Genomic DNA, 23,129 nt, shown 5'->3' with positions numbered 1-23,129 from the left:
AAAAATCATATTAGTTCTATTGGTTTTATTATTGAAATAGCAAGTTATTCTGATAGTTTCCCTAATATTGAAGAAACCCTGCATTCCTAGTATAAATGCCACCTGGTCATAATGTATAATCTTTGTGATATATTGTTGTAATCTTCCTAGTATTTTATTTAACATTTTCACATCAATATTCTTTAGGGAAAGTGGTCTATAGATTTGTTTCTCTGTTTTTGCTCTTCCTATTTTAGGTATCAGCACCATATTTGCTTTTTGTTTTGTTTTAAGTTTTTTGTTTGTTTGGTTTTTGGTGGGGCAATGGGGGTTAAGTGACTTGCCTAAACACAGCTAGTTAGTGTCAAGTGTCTGAAGTCGGATTTGAACTCAGGTCCTCCTGAATCCAGGGCCAGTGCTCTATCCACTGCACCACCTAACTGCCCCACCATATTTGTTTTTAAGGGAATTTGGTAAGAATATTTCTTTGCCTATTTTTCCAAATAGTTTTTATATAGTATTGGAATTAATTGTTGCTTAAATTTTTGGTATAATTCACTTGTAAATCCATCTGACAGGGCAGCTAGGTGGTGCAGGGGCAGCTAGGTGGCACAGTGGATGAAGCATTGACCCTGAATTCAGGAGGACCTGAGTTCAAATCCAACCTCAGACACTCGACACTTACTACCTGTGTGACCCTGGGCAAATCACTTAACCCCCATTGCCCCACCAAAAAAAAAAAACCTAAAAAGAAATTTTAAAAATAAATCCATCTGACCATAGGTATTTTAGGGAGTTCTTTGATGGCTTATTCAATTTCTTTTTTCTAAGATGTGGTTATTTTATTTCCTCTTCTAATCTGGGAAATTTATGTTTTTATAAGTATTCATCTATTTTGCTTAGATTGTCAGATTTATTGACATGCAATTGGGCAAAGACATCTAATGATTGCTTCAACTTCCTCTTCATGATTCATTTTTATATTGATAATTTGGTTTTCTTCTTCCTTTCTTAAAAACCAAATTAAGCAATGATTTGCCTATTTTTTCACCTAAAACTAGAAGCTGGATTTCTTACTTTTAGGTTTTTTTTAAGATGTCCTTTGATTTTCAGGATTTTCAATTTAGTGTTTAATTGGAGATTTTTAATTTGTTAATTTAATTTTCAATTTGTTCTTTTTCTAGTTTTTTAGGTGCATGCTTAATTCATTGATCTGCTCTTTCTCTATTTTATTGATGTAAATTGTAAATGTTTAGAGATATAATTTTTCCCCTAAAAATTGCTTTAGCTATATCCCATCAAATTTGGCCCAGTAATATATTTTATTATTTCTTCCTATAACTCATTTAACTTTTTAAAAATTTTGGATGCTATAACATTTGGTACATATATGTTGCAACTTTTTTACAAAGTTGCTTTGGGCACTGAGAAGTTAAATGATTTTCCCTGGATCACATATCCAGTATGTATCAGAATCAGGACCTGAACTCGGGTCTTCATCCTTCCAAGGCTAGTTCTCTAGGCATTGTGCAACACTACCTGTCTAACTTAAAAGATAATAAATCCCTCTACAACAAATATAACTCCAAATCCATGAACCTTCAATTAATTGTACTGAAACCGCAACATCATTAAAGAAAAAACTATTGCCCCAAATCTCTTAAATATAATATTGATTTTTACAATTCTAAGAATATTTTTAGTAGATATCACCATAATAGTCCACACAACCTTCAATCTGCATGGAATGAAAAATTCTTTAAATATGGTAACCTAGTAGAAGAAATCAAAATAATGTAGAAAAAGAATGAATTATATATCACTTCTATTATTCTGTCTCCTACTAAAAGCAACAATGTTTGAGTGAGCCAACAGATTAGTTTACATCTTAAAACCTAATTACAAAAAGCAATAATTATATACCCTAGAGCAATAGTTTAACAAACATTAAAATCAAAGAACAATAGGTGTTAAGTGCATTGTCCCAGCATCATCTATATAAACTGTTGAACAGAGGACTAGAAGAAACAGAAAAAAGACAACCACATAATGATTTATGGGCCATATTAGGGTTGACCTTCCCTACTAAAAGGGTATGAATTTGATGACATTTCCATTGGTCTTAAGGGCATAGCTTCTTTCCTTTTACACCAAGAAAAGACTCTGCATTGATGCAACATAATACAATGTAACTGTATGTATGTATATATATATACATACATATATATATATGTGTGTGTGTATATGTATATATATATACACATATATAAACACTACATCCATCCATATATATATATATATATATATGAAGAACCTTCTATGTGTCAAAAACCATGCTAAGTGCCAAGATCCAGTTACAAAGTTCAAATAATAATCTTTCTTATCCAATTTTGGAGAATTCAGTGGTATAACCTTCATGATTTCCAGAATCAGATGACTGAAACTAAGTCATCTCCAGAGGGAAGAAGGGGTGACAATGGACCTGCAGGGAAGCTAATTGCATAGGAAGTCTCATACACTTATGAGAGGAGAAGAAAATTCTTCACTCTTAATGAACCATTGCCATATTTTTACATCTCCCAAGTTCTAGGTCTTGCTCCCAAGAAGCACAGGGAACAACTGATTCTCAACTGCTCCTCCTTCATCAGGCCAACAATTTCCCCTTTCTTTCACTGTTTCCATTCCTGAATGACCTCTTTGCTCCACAGCCAAAGCTGTGACTTTTCACAATTCCAGACAATTAAGCCAGACAAACATAATCAGCATCATGGCTTCTTTGCTTTTAGTCACTTTGGACTTCTAGAAATAGTGAATATATACTATTTTTGAAGAAATTTGGTAGTAAAAAAAATTAAAAAGAAATATGAGCTCAGCTCTAAAGGTTAGCAAGCTGAGAGGGAGGTATTTTTAGGACAATTGAGACCTGAGTATGTTTGGAAATAGTATGGAAGAAGACAGGGGAGAGAAATGGACAATACATATGAGAAAAATGCTTTGCATGATAAGACATTCCTTTTAAGGGATGAAGGGAATAGGATCAAGGTTTTAGGTGTGTGTCAACAGCTAAAGTATTTCTCTAGAATGAAGGGAATGAAGAGTGAGGAGGGACAGAAAGACAATAATGGTTTTCAGTCATCCATAACCTCTGTTTAGGGAGCAAGGCATCTAGAGGGGATTACTCGGTCCAATGAGCCTCTGTCTATGACTCTAAACCTGAGAGATTACATTTCCCTTCCATGGGGACTGAAGCTCCAACATAAACCTAAACTCTTTGCCACTGATGAGCAGAGTATAGAGCTCTGACAGACATCCAATGTGAACCGCACAGTATCATTTATGAGAGGGTATCAAAGACTAAGGTGAGTTTGATCTGACCCTGAGTTAGATGGGGATAAAAGAAAAGAACTCAGGCCCAGGCTATTTAGAATAAAGAATGAAGGGAGAGTAGAAAGCAGGTGTCAAACACAGATGGAGTGAAAGCCAAGGGAAAAATAGGTCAGAAGAATATGCTCAAAAATCCATTTCAACAAAGTGACTATTTTGAAATCTCGTCTCCTGATATCCAAGGTCCATGTCATACTCTTCTTGGTGTTCCTTTCCTCGATCTAAAATTGAGTAACCATTGCCACTCCATTGTTTCCATTCCACCATTAGCTATTTGTTTTGAGTCAGAATTAAATTCTGAGAAGCAATTTTTCTCAAAATGAGGAATAACAGAAAAGACTTGATGTGACTGACTCAGGAAAGTAGCACAGACAATCCCTGGAAGTGGCTATGAACTTTTGTAATAATTATAGGGCCTTGGACACCAGCTATAGAAAATATCTTTGGGAAGAATAAGTCAACATTGACTCAGGAACCATATGACTGTTTGACTGTATATATGACTGTATGACTGTATGTATGTATGTGTATCTTGAAATTTCTGAGTTTAAGAGCTGAAAGTGGGGGCGGCTAGGTGGCACAGTGGATAAAGCACTGGCCCTGGAGTCAGGAGTACCTGAGTTCAAATCCGGCCTCAGATACTTGACACTTACCAGCTGTGTGACCCTGGGCAAGTCACTTAACCCCCATTGCCCCGCAAAAAAAAAAAAAAGAGCTGAAAGTGACATTAGTGATCATCTTACAAAATGATATTTCTAAAGACAGATATGACCAGCTCATGGTTCTGCTCAATGAAATCTACTGACTCCTTAATGCCTTTAGACTTAAATATTAGCTCCTTTGGCCCTGGAAGTGCTTCAAAATCTGGCTGCAATACTTTTCCAGCTTTTTTATATCAATCATGTATCTTGAAGCATGATACAGTCTAGCCAAACTAGCATTCTGGTAGTTTCTTAGAAATTGCCTCCTTCCCCTGCCATTCCCTTCACAAGCTATGCCCATAACTACAATGAACTTCCTCCTCCACGACTTCTCTTAGAGAGCTTTGTTATTTACTAAGTTCAGCTAAAACACAACTCATTTCCTACTTTCAGACTTTCATCATTCCTCAAGGGTGAATGATGCACTCCAAATCACCTTCTATGTGTTTTGCATAAACTGTAATTGTAAATATATTTATTGTTTCCTGCTAGAGAATAGGAACTCCCAGAAATCAAGCAGCTCCATGTTACTTGTGCTTTTCATCCCCAGTACTAGTCTGGTCCATAACAGGGGCTATCAAAGCTTGTTGGTTGGTGGATTGGCCTGGATGTATACTAGAATGAGTTTTACCTGATAAGAAGTCCTCCTTATTTATGCAAAAGTCCTGGCTATTACCATTACTCACTCACCTACTCTGTAACCCCTTTACCTGGAGACTGTATAAACGTAGTGTCTAAATGATTTCCTTTGTCATAAATCAGATGTAGTGTCCTATGGAGCAAGTAAATGAAGAAGTCTTACTTATGATGTTTCTGTTTCCCATGGTTCCTCAAAACCACCTTTTGCTACATAAGGACCAGCCAGGTAGAGGTATACTTAATACTTTGCTGGCCCCCAAAACAAGGAAAAGTTGATAGGAGATAAGGAAAGGATAGTGGTTTAGGGAAGATGATTCCTTCTTCTGAGTTGGAGAGAATTAGGTTTAAACATTTATATTTTTTCAGGTTTTTGTTTCAGGAGGAGGAGTAATACAGAGGTCTTTTTCTGGGAAGAGATATCTATTTGTGTTGATGAAAGCTGACAACAATCTGGGGCAGAATGTCCCTGAATAACACAGAATTTCACCCTGCCTTCTTCCTGTTGCTTGGGGTCCCAGGACTGGAAGCTGTACATCTTTGGATGGGTTTCCCTTTTGGTATTGTATATGTAATTGCACTCATGGGGAATATGACCATCCTTTTAGTGATCCAGAATGATCGAAGCCTCCATCAACCCATGTTTTATTTCTTGGCAATTTTGGCCATCATTGATCTAGGCCTGTCCACAACTACCATTCCTAAGATGATGGGCATCTTTTGGTTTAGCCTAAAGGAGATTACTTTTGGAGGCTGCCTGACTCAGATGTTCTTTGTCCACTTCTTCACAGTCATGGAGAGCATTGTGCTGGTGGCTATGTCCTTCGATCGATATGTTGCCATCTGCAACCCCCTCCGCTACAACACAATCCTTACCAATAAAATCATTGGCATTATTGCAGAGTTGGCTGTCCTGAGAAGTCTGTGCATGGTGGCTCCCTTAGTATTCCTCCTATTGAGGCTTCCATTCTGTGGAAAACATATCATTTCTCATACCTACTGTGAGCACATGGGTATTGCCCGACTGGCTTGTGCCAATATCAGGGTCAACATTATATTTGGGTTGGGAAATATTTCCATCTTATTATTGGATGTGATTCTAATTGCAGTTTCTTATGTGAGAATCCTCTATGCTGTCTTCCGCCTCCCATCACAGGATGCCCGTCTGAAAGCCCTCAGTACCTGTGGTTCTCATGTCTGTGTCATCTTGTCCTTTTTCACCCCTGCATTTTTTTCCTTCCTCACCCACCGCTTTGGCCACAACATCCCTCATTATATTCATATCCTTCTGGCAAATCTCTATGTTGTTGTCCCACCTGCTCTCAACCCTGTCATTTATGGGGTTAGGACTAAGCAGATTCGTGATAGAGTAATGGATATCTTCCTGAAAAAAGAATGATACTAACAGGAAAAAAAAAACAGATAAACCCCCTTGGACTCACTCATGGAGGAATACTGGTAAACTCTATTTTATAGTGGATAGAAGATTGACCTAGAGTCAAGAAGACCTGGCTCCAAATCCTGTTATAAAAACATTTGTTATTTTATCCTGGGTAAATGATGTATCCTCTTTGAGTTTCAAATTATTCATCCATAAAATGACAATAGTACCTCTCTCCTAGAGTTTAATTTACCAATCAATCAATCAATCAATTAGTTGATTAATCATACATTCATTTATTCATTTATTTGTTTATTTCTTGAGGGTCATATGAGATCATGTATTATAATGTAAATGATTAGAAGAAATCCTCAGTCAATTTGATGAGCTTATAGACAGGCAAGACTTTGAAACTTTCACAATAATAATAGCGTACAAAAATAATAGCATACAAAGTACTTCATTTGATCCTTACAACAATTCTAGCAAGTAGGTCTTATTATTTTTCCCATTTTATGAAGCTAATAAGTGTGTGAGACCATATTTGAACTAAACTGTTCTTGACTCTAGATCCAGTGGGCTACTCACTGCAAGACCTAGCTGATAATCCATATTGCTTTTCTGGTAGGATATAGACATGCTCTTTAGCATTTTATTAAGAGGACAAAGACAACTTCTGATACATACTATTAACAAGAGCTGCCCAGAGTGATATGGTTGACTGAGACTTAGGAAGATGAACTTTTGTATGAGCAGCAATTCCATACATAGCCTAGTTAGACGAAGATGAAGACGAAGACAAAGATGGAGAAGGAGAAGGAGATGGAGAAGGAGGAGGAGGAGGAGGAGGAGGAGGAGGAGGAGGAGGAGGAGGAGGAGGAGGAGGAGAAGGAGAAGGAGAAGGAGAAGGAGAAGGAGAAGGAGAAGGAGAAGGAGAAGGAGAAGGAGAAGGAGAAGAAGAACTAATATCAGTTATCAGTTCCTTTTTTGCTTTTTTTCCTGAGTCTCTTATCTGGACTGCATTTATTGGGGGTTTGTGAGATTTCTCCCTAAGATCTAAGTGTAGAAATAGCTTCCTCTGCTTTGGAACAAACAGATGTCTGCTTTAGAGTAAAAGCACATTGCAAGCTATATGTGTTTGTCCAGGTAGACTTAGAGAGAGCTCTGAGACCTTAACATTCATTCTTTCTTCCTTCCTTCCTTTCTTTTTCCTTCTTCTTTCTTCTCTTCCTTCCTTCCTTCCTTCCCTCCTTTCTTTTTAGTATAGGTCTGAAATTGGAGAACAAAAACTATACTTCCTTAGTTCAAGTAATTTTAGCATATCTGGGCAGTGATGGAACAGCAATAATTGTTAGTGAAGCACATAAAAGAAACAGATATGTGTTTCTCCATGTGGCCCGAGAGGGAAGTTTCATAGACATTATTCCTGAATTTCCACCATTTTTGTAAATGAAAGGACATTTTGATTCCATAGGTTGTACTATCCTATAGTATGGTATAGAAGCAGCAGGCTTGAGATTAACTCATGATTAAGTCTAAATTTAAGAATTTGGGTATTTAGCCTCTAAAAATAGATTAAATAGAAATATGGAAGACAGACACAGAGAGAGAGAGAGAGACAGAGACAGAGATTTGTTAAGCATTTTCTATGTGACATGCACTGTGCTAAATAGTAGATTTACAAGTACAATTATACAAAATAGTCCCTACCTCCAAGAATCTTTTATTATATTTGAGAAAAACAATATATAAAGGGAAGTTAGAAGGTGGTTATGGGAGAGTACCTGAATATGGGCAAAGTAACTTGCAAAGAGGAGGAAAAGAATGAAGAATTGTCTTTATGTGTCAGAGAACAGGAGTTCCTGAATAATATGCTTACACTTAGACAAAACGATGTCATCCAGTATCAATAGGACTAACGTGTTGATACGGAGAAACAATAGATCATCTTCTTGCCATGCCCCATTATCCACAATACAGGTACACTGAGAAAGAGTTTCTTCCCTGAAACCCCAAGATTTCTTTGTCTTCTCTGGGGAACTTATGGGTTTTTGTGAATATTTTCTAAATTTTGTATCTTTTTATGATCTACCATAAATTTTTATGCATTTTATTTTTTCACAGGATGAAAAACAAAGGCAGTACTATACCTTATAATCATTTGTTACCTTCAAATATATCTTTTACCTATGTCTGTGGATACAGATACAAGCAACGTTTGGAGATTTCCTAGAATAAATTCTGGAAGGAGTCCAAATGAGTCAATAAGAACCTGACCCTTTTGATATCAGTCCCTAAACTCAGATCTCATCAATTTGACTACAGAGCATGTGGAACTCTTGGTCATGGGCCATATAGGCTTGTGAGAAATCATTTTTCCCACTTTTAATGTATCCATATTCTCTCTTGAGAGACTATAAAACACAAAACCATGTTCTTGCAGAATGTTAAATTTGTTTAAAAATGTTTTTAAAATGCTTTACTCACATGGGGCAGCTAGGTGGCACAGTGGATAAAGCACCAGCCCTGGATTCAGGAGGACCTGAGTTCAAATCCAGCCTCAGACACTTAAGACTTACTAGTTGTGTGACCCTGGGCAAGTCACTTAACCCTCATTGCCCCACCAAAAAAACCAAAACCAAACAAAAAAACCCCACAAACACTAAAAAACAAAAATGCTTTACTCACAAGAACAATGTAGTATAAATATCAGTTGGATTTTATAACTGATACTGAGTCTCAAGAAGTAAATATACTCTAAATCACACAGTTAATAAATGTACTTTTCACTGAAAAATTCCTGGAAAGTGACAGACACCACTTCAAGACTTCTAGTATTGGAAACATACTACCACCCTATGCAGATGAGTCCTCTTTTGGCCAATTTTATTTCTTAGGTAGGTTTTACTTCTGTCAAATAAGTATCTCTTTACAACTTTCACCAACACTTCTTATGGCCTCAGAGGTCAAACAAAATCATGTAATTCTTCTGCTATTCAGCATTTTTTCAGACATTTAAGCAGAGTAAGCTTCCTTGTCTACTTCAATTTATCCTCCCATGCTAAGTTTTCAGTACCCTCAACATCTAATCTGCATATACTCCATCTAGCCAGTGCCTTTCCTAAATTTCCTACAACTGAAACCTGTATTCCAAATATCATCTAGCCAGGGTTAAGTACAATAGGAACATTTCTTTCTATACTATAAACATTCTTTTTCTTTTAATGTAAGCTTGGATTACATTAGCATTTTTGCTTCATGTCATACTTTTGACTCATTTGCAATCCATTAAAACTCCTATGTCTTCTTTACATGAACATTTAAACACATTTCTTTATTTTGTCTTGTATAATTGCTTTTATCAAACTATGTATAGAGTCCACAATAAATGTCATCCCATCGTATTTACCCTTTTGGTATGATAACAGAGTCATAACTAGGAAAACTTGCTCCTTATACTGTTTGGGGTAGGGCACTAGTGGTGTCAATGGGAATATAGGTATTGGGGAACTGGTCTATTCAAGCACTGAGACAATTGCTCTAGGAGAGGATGTAGCTCACTCCAGAATACAACCATTACTTCTAAGAGAGTTTTAAGGAAGGTAGTCTCTGGGAGAGGGCAACAGGAGACAGGACCCTTCAGATGGTGTTCTGAAGCAGAGAGACAACAGTGTCATGTCCAGCAGAAGACCTTGAGGCAGAGTATGTGAGAACTTTTCTCTGTAAGAGAAGAATGACCCCCTCTCCTGGGCAGTCTGCAATCCTGTTTGCATAGCTATAGCTCCAGGGAGCTCCAAAGCATAACCCTTTCCTTATGAGATCACAATTTTTTTTAATAAATCCCCACTTCTCTATACTAATTATGGATAAGCCTCAATGAGATAACTGCTGAGCATCTCAGAATTCTGCCTGAGAAAAAGGATCCTGGAATTGCAGCCAAGACTGGTGAGTCTACTCCAAAAAATGAATTATGATGTGCCTGGAGCCCACACCCTAATCTTACTAAAGAACCAAGGTGGAGAGAAGTGAGTAGATGAGTTTACGTGTGGGTAGACAAGGGCAATAAGACTGGATAAGAAAACAAGAATAGATAAGTGGAAACAAATGTATATAAGGGTATGCATATTCTCTTACACAGTTACACAAAATGTACACAATGGTTGTCCTGCAGTCCTTGGACAGGGGAAATGCTTGGCTGTCAGCTGCTCTGCCCATTCCTATCCAATATGTACCTTATCTCCTTACAATCTACTATTATCCCACCTCCAATGAAGAAGACCATGCCAGGTATTTTTGCTTGTCAGTCTGGTACCTATTTATCCTTGGATTTGTGAATCAAGTATAGACACTTATATGTTCATCCTCTTTATTTTTAAATTAAAAAAAAAAGTGTGGTTATCAACACTTACTGACTTCCTGTCACATTACCTCATAAAATCACAAGATTAAAGGATTTAGAACTAGAAAGGTCCTTAGAGAGTATGAAGTCCAACACTGTCCCTCTAAAAATAAAAGAAACTCTGAAGTCCAGAAAAGTGATATGAATTGCTCATGGTCATGATAGAAGCTTACTCAGGACCTCTGAGTTAGAAGAGATCTCACAGGTCACCTTGTTCAATTCAAACCTGAACAAGAATTCACTATCCAGATTATCTGACAAGTATTTGCTCATATACCTCTAGTAAAAGACTATCCATAATGTTCCAGTCCAGATCATACTGCTTTTGGATGAATCAAATTGTTAGGAAGTTTTTTCTTACACCAGAGTTCAATTTTCCTTTCTTCAGTTTCCCTTAATTCATGCCAAGGTGACATTTGCTATTTTTGACTACCATTTTAAACATATTGTTTTCCTGACACTTGCTCTGTGATTAACAAATACGTGTTGATTTCTTTGTTAACCAAAGTCCAAACCCAATCTCACAAGCATTCATTAAGTTCTTACTATATGCAAGGCATTGGAGATGCAAAGAAAGAAGAGGCTAGAGATAACTATTCTTTCCTCACTGCCAAATCCACATATAACCTACATAACACACCAGTCACTATTCTACACATGTATTTCTTATCAATTTAACATTTATAAAACTGTGATATCATTGTATTAGGATTTTTAAAATTCTGTCACTGACAAAATTTTTGAGTGCTTGGACCCTAACTCTATTTTCTCCATAAGCCCTGTGGTTTTTAATGTATGATTTTACTTAAAATAGTGGTTTTTAAAAACATATCCCATTACAGCAGACTGTACCAAGAAAAAAACATACAAGTAGATGAACAATTCATATTGTCCATATTAGGATATGTGACATACAATTAAGTTAGACCATCAGTACATATATCTGCCAAAGGTATCATGTTAAAAATTTCATAGGAGAGGGATATTGGATGTGTTTTAAGTTGTGAAACTGCATAGCCTTTAAATGGCCCCAAACCTCACACATTTATTTAACTGTGTGACTGTGGGTAAGTCACTGATACCTCTGACTGCCTTAGTTTCCTCATCTTTCTGGGGTTATTGTAAGAATAAAATGAAATAATATTTGTAAAGCACTTTGCAAAACAAAGAGCTATATGAATTTTATTGGCAATTACTTATCTTGCAATACATCTGTCGCTAATTAATTATTTAGCACCGAGCACTACCCCAATTTATTAAATAGGATTTATGAAATAAACCAAAGAAACTTTTTTTGCTATAAGCTTTTACTAATCTCTCTCTATCCCCCATCTCCAAGGTTTAAATCAACACAAGCTATGTTACTGCTATGATTTGTTAACAATATAACCAAGAGTAAAACAAAGACATAAATCAATATTTACAATATGTCAGCCATAAAAAATATTAAAGCCAAAGTCACCTTTAATGTTTACTACAACCAATAACTTATTAATTCTGGAACCATATTCCCATCTTTTAGTACTGTCAGGACATCAAACTTTATTCTCAAGGATTCTTTTGATGTTGCTTTTCAAGGTGGGGTTAGATACACAATTCTCTCAGTACGTAAATTCTCTTGGTCTTTTTTCTTCTTTCCTTTTTCTTCTTTTTTTCAGCAGACACAGTGAATAGTCACTCCATAATGATGGTTAAACTCTTAGTCTCCGTGTACAACAAAAGATAAACTGTCACTGTCTCAGATTTCATTTTCTCTTAAAGAAACAGTAATAGCATCTCTGTGGAAGAGACTATTCAATCTGATGTGGCAGAAGTATAATCCTTTAAGAATATTAGATTTGTCTCTCCATGGCACACAAATCTTTTCATCTTCTTATAGACACTATATCTATAAATGTACTCTTTGAAAACAGAATGTAATAGTTAGGTAAAGGATTATTTAATTTTGCTCTTTATATCCCAAGTGCCTAGTAAAGTCCCTGGCACATAGTAGGCACAACAAATTCTTGTTAATATGTTGTATTCTCTTGAGAATTGGAGTAGGCACGGTTAGTTTTTGAGCTGCCATAATTATTTATTGTGATGTATTTCTTGAACTTTATGGGTGTATCCCCAAATGTATATAAGTTTCCTTACATGTTCCCCTTGCCTTTCATTTATGTTCTTAGTTTGGGAAGCTGTAATAGATTAAGTGATTTGACCATGGCCAAATTCCTAGTATGTGTTATAGAGAGAAATTTAATTCTGTTCATCCTGATTCCAAGACCAAACCTGTATACACTATACAACACCACTGACTTTCTACTTGTACATGTTTGCTTATAGTCTATAAACATAATTAGATTATTCATGAAGTAACTATGTTTTTTTGTATTTCTACAGGATATTGATTTCAAAGGAGAACCAGGGCCAGGTCTCTTCATAGGGATGTCTTTTCTATCCTTGATGAGCATAATTTCCAGCCTCCACTAAAATGCTTCCTTTCAATGACATTGAATTCCACCCCCTCTACTTCTTGCTTTTGGGGATCCTAGGACTGGAACATTTCCACATCTGGATTGGATTCCCTTTCTGTTTTGCTTATCTGGTTGCAATCATGGGCAATATTACTATTCTGTAAGTGATCAAGATTGAACATAGCCTTCATCTGCCTATGTTCTGTTTCCTGGCCATATTGGCCACCATTGACTTGGGTCTATTAACAGCCACCATCCCCAAGATGTTAGGCATATTTTGGTTCAGTCTAAGAGAAAGTGTCTTTGGAAATTGTCTTGCACAGATGTTCTGTATCCATATGTTCACATCCATGGAGAGCATTGTGCTTGTGGCCATGGCCTTTGATCATTAGATAGCCATCTGCCACCCACTTCAGTACAGTATGATACTCACAAATAAGATTATTGGCATTATAGCAGTGTTAGCTAATATGAGAAGTTGTTTTAATGGTGGTTCCACTGGTATTTATTGTCCTGTGGCTTCCTTTCAGTGGGCACCACATCATCTCTCATACTTACTGTGAGCACATGGACATTGCCTGGTTGGCCTATGGTAGTATCAGAGCCAACATCATATATGGGTTGGGTAATATTTCTTTATTATTCTTGGATGTTATTTTGATTGCAATATTTTATGCCTTGATCCTCCAAGCTGTCTTCCTATGCTCTTCTTGGGATGCCCAATTCGAAGCCCTCAATACCTGTGGTTCACATATTTGTGTCATCTTAGCTTTCTATTCCCCAGCACTTTTTTCCTTCCTTACCCATCACTTTGGAAAGAATGTTCCTCAATATATCCATATACTCTTGGCCAATTTGTATGTGGTTATACCCCCTAGCCTCAACTCTGTAATCTATGGGTCAGAACCAAACAGATTCATGAGCGAGTATTTAGAATTTTCAGGAAAGATTCACAGTGAACAAAAAGACAAGAGGGGAAGAGCTTCCTATTTTTTTCTACCTGGTTTCACTGATTTAAAGCATTCTTTTCTGTGATTTACCTTATATACTATTGCTAAAATAATAGGCTAACACAGAATTTAATATGGAACTAGCTTTCTCAAATTTTTTTTCATTAGTTCCCTTTTTCATTGTCTATCCTCTACCAGGCTTTCAAGGCCTCTTATATTATCCTACTTATTGAATTAGTTTTATATTGTCAGTAAATGCATATCATACCTTTGTGAGGCCTGCTATATTGAGTGAATAATAAAAGAGAATAAAATCATTTTTAAACTTTTTTTTAAACTAGCAAAAATATATTTTACTTTCCCCTTGTCCCCCATCAGAGAAACAACAAAAGAAAACAAAAAATGAAAAACAACAACAAAATCTTTATGACAAACATACATAAAAAAATTATTGAATTGTTCATATCAAAAAAATATGTCTTATTCTACACTATGAATCCATTTCCATTCTCTCAAGGGTTACAGATAATGCTTCATCTGTCTTCTTGTTTCATGGTTGGTTATTTTAAAAATCAGTGTCGGGGCAGCTAGGTGGTGCAGTAGATAGAGCACTGGCCCTGGATTCAGGAGTACCTGAGTTCAAATCTGGCCTCAGACACTTAACACTTACTAGCTGTGTGACCCTGGGCAAGTCACTTAACCCCAATTGCCTCACCAAAAAAAAAAATCAATGTCCTTGGGGCAGCTAGGTGGTACAGTGGATAGAGCACTGGCCCTGGAGTCAGGAGGACCTGAGTTCAAATCTGTCCTCAGACACTTGACACCTACTAGCTGTGTGACCCTGGGCAAGTCACTTAACCCCAATTGCCTCACCCCCCCCCCCCGAAATCAATGTCCTTAAATCTTTCAAAATTATTTGTCTTTTTAATAATGTTTTTAATGTACAAATTGTTCTGGTTCTGCTCACTTCACTCTATATCCCTTCATAAATCTTCCCAGGTTTTCTATGAAACTGTAACTTTCATTGTTTCTTACAGCACAATAGTTTTATATTATATTCATTTACCATAAATGGTACGATCATTCCCTGTTGATGGATTCCACTTTAGTTACTAATTCTTTTTTCATTAGAAAAATAGTGGATATAAATATTTTTGTATGTATAGGTCTTTCCTGATTAATTTGTTTTCTTTAGAATATACTCCTAATAATAGAATTGTTTCACCAAAGGGCATATACAATATAGTTTAAATTTTCTTTCCAGAATGTCTTGACCAATTTACAGCTTCACCAGCAGTGCATATATGGATTGTTTTTTGTTACCTGGTAATATCCTGCGGTTAATTATCACCCTATCCCTTCTCCTTAATTCTCTATTTCTGTTCTATGAACAAAGTTTTAGAGATATCTCTTATTCTTCTCCCTATTTTCCTTCTATGCCTTTTCTCTCTCATCTAATCAATTGATAAGTTCTATGAATTTGTCCCTTAAGGTCTGTGCATTACCACTGCAATTGCTATTGTTACCCTATTTAGTTTACTCTCAGTCCTTCTTGAATATATTGCTATAATATATGCATACACACTTCTTGCTTCTGGATTACTTTTCTTTAAGCTAAACATAATTCTACTTCCTAAATAATCTTTTAATTATACTGCTGTGAGTATGTCATTACTCTATTAAAAAATCTTCAGTGGGTCCTCGTTTCCTTCCAAAGAGAAAAGATAAAATTCAATTGGTGTTCAAAATGTATTTACATATTTGCTTAACTTTTCACCTATGCAGGTTTCAACTTAGATGGCTTACCATATGTTCCCTCTTTTAAATCTACTTATTCCAATCTCTATGCCTTTGTTCATATTCTACTTGCCTCAAGTGAACTTGTTCCCATCCTGTCTCAATCTGTTGATGTCCTCTTCTTTGAAGGCCCAACTATGTGATTCTCTGGTTTTGAAACATGTTTATGAAAGAAAGGGGTTGCTAAACCTCCACTGGATGACTGGAATGACAGGGAATTCACTTCTTCCTAATGGATTACTTTCCAACTTTCAATGCTTTTTACTTTTAGGAATATTTTTTTCTTTTCCAAGGTACCACCTCTTTAATGTGTTTGTAGTTTGGTTGTTGGAAGAAACAGAAAATGAAATTTGAGAAAAGAAAATTAACTTTTGTGCAAAGGAAAGAGCATTAAATTAACTTCTGATGGAAGTAGGATATTGACTCTCATAGCTAAAACATTTAGTTATGAAGGAGGCAGAAAAAATACCTTTTGCTTAGGAAAAATTGAAAAAAGTTGAATGTGAAATTATGACATTTCGTGCCATTAAAATATGATAACAAACTTTAAGAAAGCCAAGTATAAAACAGAAAGAATATCTGTAAAGACAGAGAAATGAATGAAACTGCCTCTGTTCATTTTCATGTAAAACTGTTTTAAGAAAAGAAGAAAACTCAGTTAAAAAAACATAGCAGAAATAGTTGTAATAGAAAATTTTAAATCCAGATTACATTTTCTTTCCAAAGAAACCAAAGAGAAAACAACTGATATGGAACACACATATACAGAAGTGAAAGACAATATGGAAAAAGAAATGCAAAAACAATAACAACAAAGGAATACACAATATCCATTCAAGCAAAATATATAAATCTCAAAGATAGGATGTGTAGAGACAAATTTAGGATCATGGTTCTCATACAAGAAGATGACAAGCCAAAAGACCTATACCACATAATGCAAGTAAAAATATAAGAAAACTCTCCAGTACTTCTGAACACCAAAAACAAAGTACTAATTCAAAGAATCCATAAATTACCTCCAGAAAGAGAAACAAATAAACAAAAATCCTGTGTTGAAAACTCCAAAACACATAGTGATTAAAATGTCAAATTCTCATGAAAAACAAATTGTGCAAGTGACTGAGAGAAAGATCTTCAAATGTAAGTGATAAGACATTTGAGTAATGAAAGAGTTTTCTGTACTTATCAGATACAACAGAAGAAAAAGGAATAATGTGTTCTAAAGAACAAAGCAGCTGAAGATGCAACACAAAATAGTATGCCCTGAAAATATGAGCCTAGTTGTCCATAACAAGATGAACACTCATTAAAACATTCAACAAAAGAGATGAATTCTCTGAAATATTCCTACAATACAGACTAGAAATAATCAGATTATTTGCTTTGCAAACACCACAGACAATAGGAATACAATAACATTAAATAGATATAGCAAAGAAAGTTCAAATAGTAAAATAAATCACTCCAGAAAAAAAGAGAAAGAGAATGACATAAACAGGGTTAAAAACTGTAGGAACAAGACCATAAAAACATAGACATGGTTAAAAGATATCTTTATAAAAGTACATCAAGAGTAAAAGTTAAAGCAGAATTTGAATAGAAGTGATGATGGGGAATAGGACTGAGTCAACATGGACTAAATTGAAGAATGATAATCAAATGAAAGGGGAGAGAAGAAAAAGAAGATAGGAAGGAATATGTGATACGAACTTAACAAGTCTTTAGTAAACAATGAAAGGAAAATAAATATTATAGTCTCTGAGGGTGAAGAGGTGCTAAGGGAGAAAGGGTCAAGTGGCAAGGACAGCAATTGAAATGGTGGAAAAGGAAAGATGCCAATTCAGTGGTGAAGGAAGTACCACTGAAGAACAAACACTCCAATGGAGGGAGGGAGAGATTCTGTAATGGTAGATATGAGCACCATAATAATCATCATAGCCAATATTGATATAGTGCTTGCTATGTGTCAGGCACTGTGATAAAGCATTTTACAATTATTTTATCATATGATCATCACAAAACCCTCATAGATAGGTGCTATTAATATCCCCATTTTACAGATGAGGAAGCTGAGGCAAACAGAGATTAAGTAACTTGCATTGGATCACACAGCTAGTAAGTGTCTGAAGTCAGATTTGATTTTAGGGTATTCCTGACTAGAATGTAATCTGTAGGGATTTGGTGCTTAGAAAGACTACTATCTTTGAGACAGTATTGTTTCTCTGTGGACAGCATATTGCTCAGAAGGAGAATTTCATCTTTTAGGGATAATTGATATCTAGAAGGATAAAAGGATATGGACCCAAAGAGGATATATTATGGCAAATGGGGGAAAATGATCATGGAAAGTCCTGGGTTGGTAAATGAACTACACAATCAAGAGCACAGAACATTTTCAACAATAATACATTAATACTCTCCACCTTTTGCATGAAACGATACTTCTGATGAGGTATAACTAAAGAAGAGAGGAGAGAATAAGATTTACAAAGAAGTAATATGGAAAGTTTTAAAGGAAACATGGAATAGGTAATTTGAAAGCTTTAATTCAATGAGGAATACAGAGACTAAAGAAAGAATAAATATGTGCAAATATCAGGAATCAAAGAATGAAAGTCTGAAATGAAATAAAATAATGAAAATTAATGAAAAGAATGAGGGAAATGTATCCTTCTTAAAAGTAAAAGGCTCATATCAGAAAAGAAAAACAATAAATGCTAGAGGAGATGTAGAAAAATTGGGACACAAGCATTATTGGTGAAGTTATGAACTGGTTTAACCATTCTGGAGAAAAATTTGGAACTATGCCCCAAAATCTATAAAGCTGAGCATACCTTTGACCCAGAAATACCACTAATAGGTTTGCACCCCCAAAGAGATTGAAAAGGAGACAGTATCTATACGCATAAAAATATTTATAGCAGCTCTTTTTTTTGTGGCAAAGAATTGGAAATCAAGGACATCCCCATCAATCGGGTAATGGCTCAATGTGAATGTGATGAAATCCTATTGTGCAATAAAAAAGGATAATCAGGAGAGTTTCAGAAAAACCTGGGAAGACACATGTGTGATGAAATAATGGGATTTAGCAGATACTCAAAGACCCACCTGGAGATTAATCCATACTGATTGAATCAAGTGAGAGTGATTGACTGCTGATTAAGCCTACTTCAAGTTAATTGGATTGTAATCACACCTGGCTATCCCTTAAGAAGGTATTGTTCTCAGAAACTAAACTGTGAACTCAACTTGAGAACACCTTCAAAGCCAATGGATTTGGATGACGCCAACCAATCACCTTGAAGCAGTGTGTAAGGACTGCCTCTGTTTCAGATGTATAAAAAAGCTTCCACAAACAGCTTGCTAAGAGTGTTCCTGATTAAAGCAGGCTCGTGGAGGAGGACTTCAGGAAGAACCCAACCAGGCTGGAACTCTAGACTAGACTGGAGCTGAAGCTTCTGATTTAAGGCGACCACAATTTAGATTTTAAACATCACAGTTTGGCAACCACGAAGGGATTGAATCATATTTTTTTTACCTTCTTTATGTTTCTTGTTTCCTCTGTTTTTGCAATATGGCTAATATAGAATTATATTTTACATAATTTCACTTGCATTGTTATCATATTGCTTCCCTTCTCAATGAGTATGGGAGGGGTAGGAAGGAGAGAGAAAAAGTGGAACTCAAGTTTTAAAAAATGAAGGCTAAAAATAAGTAAAGGGATAGTGGGGAAAAGGGAAAGATCTCATAAATTAAAAAGAAAACCTAACAAAATGTTTAGAGAGAGTGGACAATGAAGGATTGTTTTTAACTCCTTAACTTAGTGAGAGAGCGCAAAAAAAAGCAGAAGAACTAAGTAAATAGAGAGAAGAAATTAATAAGCAAAACTCTAAAAGTAGAGAAATGGATAACAAACTGGGTGTGGTAGTGGTGAGTGGGAGGAGAAGTGATCTGAAGAACTAGGGTTATCTTTAGGTAGATTGAACAAAAATAACAATAAAACATTGCTTTACAGAAGAGTTAAATGCCTACTATGTGCCAGGATAAGTACTTATATGCTAAGTACTAGGGATAGAAAGTAACACACAAACACAAACACCTTTGGTCTATAGGATCTTACAGTTTATTGAGGGAGACAACAGGCAAAAAAAATGTACAAATGATATATAGATACAAATCATACAGATATAGACATCAATACTAGTAATGATTAAATATATATATATATATATGTATATATATATGTAATAGGTTAACTTGGATTTAATTTCAGAGGGAAGGCATTAGCTTCAAGGGGGAGAAGGGTCAAGAAAGGGACCAGGAAGGACAGCTAGGTGGCACAGTGCATAAAGCACCTGCCCTGGATTCAGGAAGACCTGAATTCAAGTCCAGCCTCAGATATTTAACACTTACTAGCTGTGTGACCCTGGGCAAGTCACTTAACCCTCATTGCCCCACCAAAAAAAGGGGGACCAGGCAACGAAAGGCTTTAAAAGCAAGATATTTTATATTTGATCATAGAGGTAATCAGAAGCCAATGGATTTGACTGAATATGGAGGTGACATCTTCAAACTTTTACTTTAGGAAGATCAATATGACAGCTGAGTGGAGGGTGGATACTCACGGTGTCTGGCACATGTGAAATACTTAATAATTGCTTATTGATGATTTGGAGTAAAAAAGACAAGGCAAGAAGACTAACCAGAAGGTTATTGCAATAGTACTGGAATGAGGTGAAAGCCGGAATAAAGTTAATGGTACTGTAAGAAGATAAAAGGTATAAATGGGAGTTGTTACAAAGGTAGAAATGAAAGGACAGGTCAAGAGATTGGAAGGGGATGAGGATGGGGGATGAGAGTATGTGAGGAATTGAGAATGACCCCTAGATTTCAGGACTGGGTCACTGAATGTTAGTATCCTCAATGGCATTTGTAAAAGAAGGAGGAGGGGAGGGTTTGAGGGAAAGCCCACTACTAGATCTGTATTCCCAAATGATCAAAGAAAAAAGAAAAGGACTCATCTGCAGACAACTATGGAAACTCTTTTTTGTGGTGATAAAGATTGGAAACTGAGGGTGTACCTACCCATCAATTAGAGAAAGGATGAACAAATTATATGGATGTGATGGAATATTACTGTTCTGTAAGAATTGATGAAGGGGACTGCTTCCCATCAGTCTGGGGAGACTTGTTTGAACTGATGCAGTGTGGTAAGCAGAATCAAGAGGACAATTTGTTCAATAACAACAATATTGTAGAGACAAATGACTTTGAAAGAGTTGGGAACTCTCATCAACACAAGGATCAATCACAATTCCAAAGGATGCATGATGAAACATGCTGCCCACCTACTGATATAGAAGTGATGGACTTAAAAGTGCAAATTGAAATGTGTTTTCTCAGACACAGCTAAAAGGGGGGTTTGTTTTTGCTTGATTAAAGTTCATAAGAGTGATTTTGTTTTCTTAATTTTTCAATGGGAAGAAGTAGAAGAGTTAGGGAAAAGGAAAGAGGGCAGGTCTTCATTTGAAACTAAAATAAAAATTAATTTAAATAAATTGTATAGGATAGCATTCTGACAGGAGAAGAAAGTGGGATATTGGGAGGAAATTTAGTGATTTAAAAAATCAAAAATATCAATATACATTTTAAAGCATTTCTCTTAAAGCTGGATACCAGAAAGACAAAAACAAAAATAGTCCCTGACCTTCCAGGAGATCATGATCTACCAAGGATAAATGTTATTGACAAATGAATTGATAAATGGATATTTATAATCATCCACTTCATTCAAGGTCCACATTAAGTGATTGTTTCTGCATTAAGTGTTCCCTGATACTCACTCTCTCTCCCAAGAAAAGGTCAATGTGCCTCAAATCCCCCATGGATACTTTTTCTGAATTTCTCTTGTTCTGATGTCATTTTACCTCTCTAGATACCTATTTGTGTCTATCTGACAGACATCTATATTAAAATAGAGACTGTATTTCTTTTCTTTTTTGTATCTAGAGCAGTGCCTTTCAATTGGTTTTAGTGCAGGACATAGAATATATCCAGTCACTACCACTTTATAGAGAACTATAGCCACCAAAACCCTGTAAGTTCATCACAGAAAATGGCAGGGTCTCTACATAGAAAGTTTTTGGCCTCACAATGTTATAATGGGGAGTAAATATTTCTTTCTACTTGGTCTAGAAGCATAAAAGCTTGAGGGAATTGTTTTTTCCACATCCTTACACCTGGGTCCAGATGTCTCCAAAGTCTTTGCTTAGGGACCTGGCCACAGTTCCTCATAGTCCAAGCCCCAGGGAGCTCTGGTAAAAAGAATGCTCCTGAGGAATTAAGGAAGGAGAGCAGCTGCAGTATGAATCTTGCATTCTTATAGCTGGACAGACACGAAACTGAGTCAGATGCTGGGCTGCAGAGTCAGAGACTTGGCTGCAGCCAAGGCTGGTGAGTTGCCCTTATGAAGGATGTGAATCAAATATAGGATCCTGGTGAGAGAGGCTGCTAGGTAGAACATAGATCATTGGCTGAAAAGAGGTCACTGATCTCTTGACCCCAAGGTTTCCCCCAAAAGAAGGAAAGGGGAGTTTCATGGGACACTGAAAATCTAAACACCTTTGTGGCCTGAGATAACCCTTGACACTTCTCTCCACTCCTTTGGAAGCATAAGGGGATGAAGCATCAAGTAGCAATAATTTAGGGAGAGGAGATTCAAGCATGACTAGGGACATAAATTTCTGTAGCTCTCAAATTCTTTCACATGACAATCATTTAAATATGTCTCACCTGTTTACAGATATGCAAAGCATGTTCTTACAACTTTGTGGCATAGGTAGTTTATTATTATTATACCCATTTTAAAAATGAGGAAACTGATAAAGGAGATGTTAAATGATCAAATATCATACAAAGTGGCAGTGTTGCAGCAGCATGGGGTGACTGTTGATTATAATGTATTGGGAATTAGGTTGTGGATTATATTAAATTGTGAGTTCTTAACCTCTTGTGTCATGAGCTGTTTTGGTAGTTTGGTGAAGTCTATGAACCTTTTATCATGATAATGTTTTAAAAACATAAAATAAAACATGTAGGAGTAAAAAGAAACCAGTTACATTAAAATTCAGTTATCACAATATTAACAAAATGAGATCACAGATAAAGAATACTTGTACTATATCTACTCTTATCAATCAATAGGATTTTATTAAGCTTCTATTATATATCAAGAAAATAAGGATGCAAGTACAAAAGAAGTGAAGGAAATCTGCCTGTTAAAGAACTTACTTTATATCAGAGAGACAATATGTGCACATATAAGTCAATATCAAATGCATATATAGAAAATAAATAAAAGATAAGTAAATATAAGGTCACTAGAGAAGAAGAAGGATCCTATGAGGAGGAGGTGAGGAGGTGCTGAATTTCAGGCATGGGAAA

The 23,129-nt window shown here is 35.9% G+C and overlaps 1 protein-coding gene and 1 pseudogene across 1 annotated transcript; both read left to right on the top strand.

Annotated features, from left to right (window-relative positions):
* The first annotated feature begins 5,157 nt into the window (after positions 1–5,157).
* LOC122749114 (olfactory receptor 52E8-like) lies at positions 5,158–6,099 on the top strand. The gene has a single exon (XM_043995300.1). The coding sequence runs from the start codon at positions 5,164–5,166 to the stop codon at positions 6,097–6,099; it is 936 nt and encodes a 311-aa protein (XP_043851235.1). The 5' UTR covers positions 5,158–5,163.
* A 6,854-nt stretch (positions 6,100–12,953) lies between these two features.
* LOC122748094 lies at positions 12,954–13,895 on the top strand (annotated as a pseudogene).
* Positions 13,896–23,129: the final 9,234 nt, after the last annotated feature.

This window comes from Dromiciops gliroides, chromosome 3 (genome assembly GCF_019393635.1).
Source record: "Dromiciops gliroides isolate mDroGli1 chromosome 3, mDroGli1.pri, whole genome shotgun sequence".
Taxonomy (NCBI): domain Eukaryota; kingdom Metazoa; phylum Chordata; class Mammalia; order Microbiotheria; family Microbiotheriidae; genus Dromiciops; species Dromiciops gliroides.
This window is presented reverse-complemented; position numbering and strand designations above follow the sequence as displayed.

Coding starts and splice junctions, on each gene's coding strand:
- LOC122749114 (XM_043995300.1), top strand. CDS start 5,164: ATGTCCCTGAATAACACAGAATTTCACCCTGCCTTCTTCCTGTTGCTT.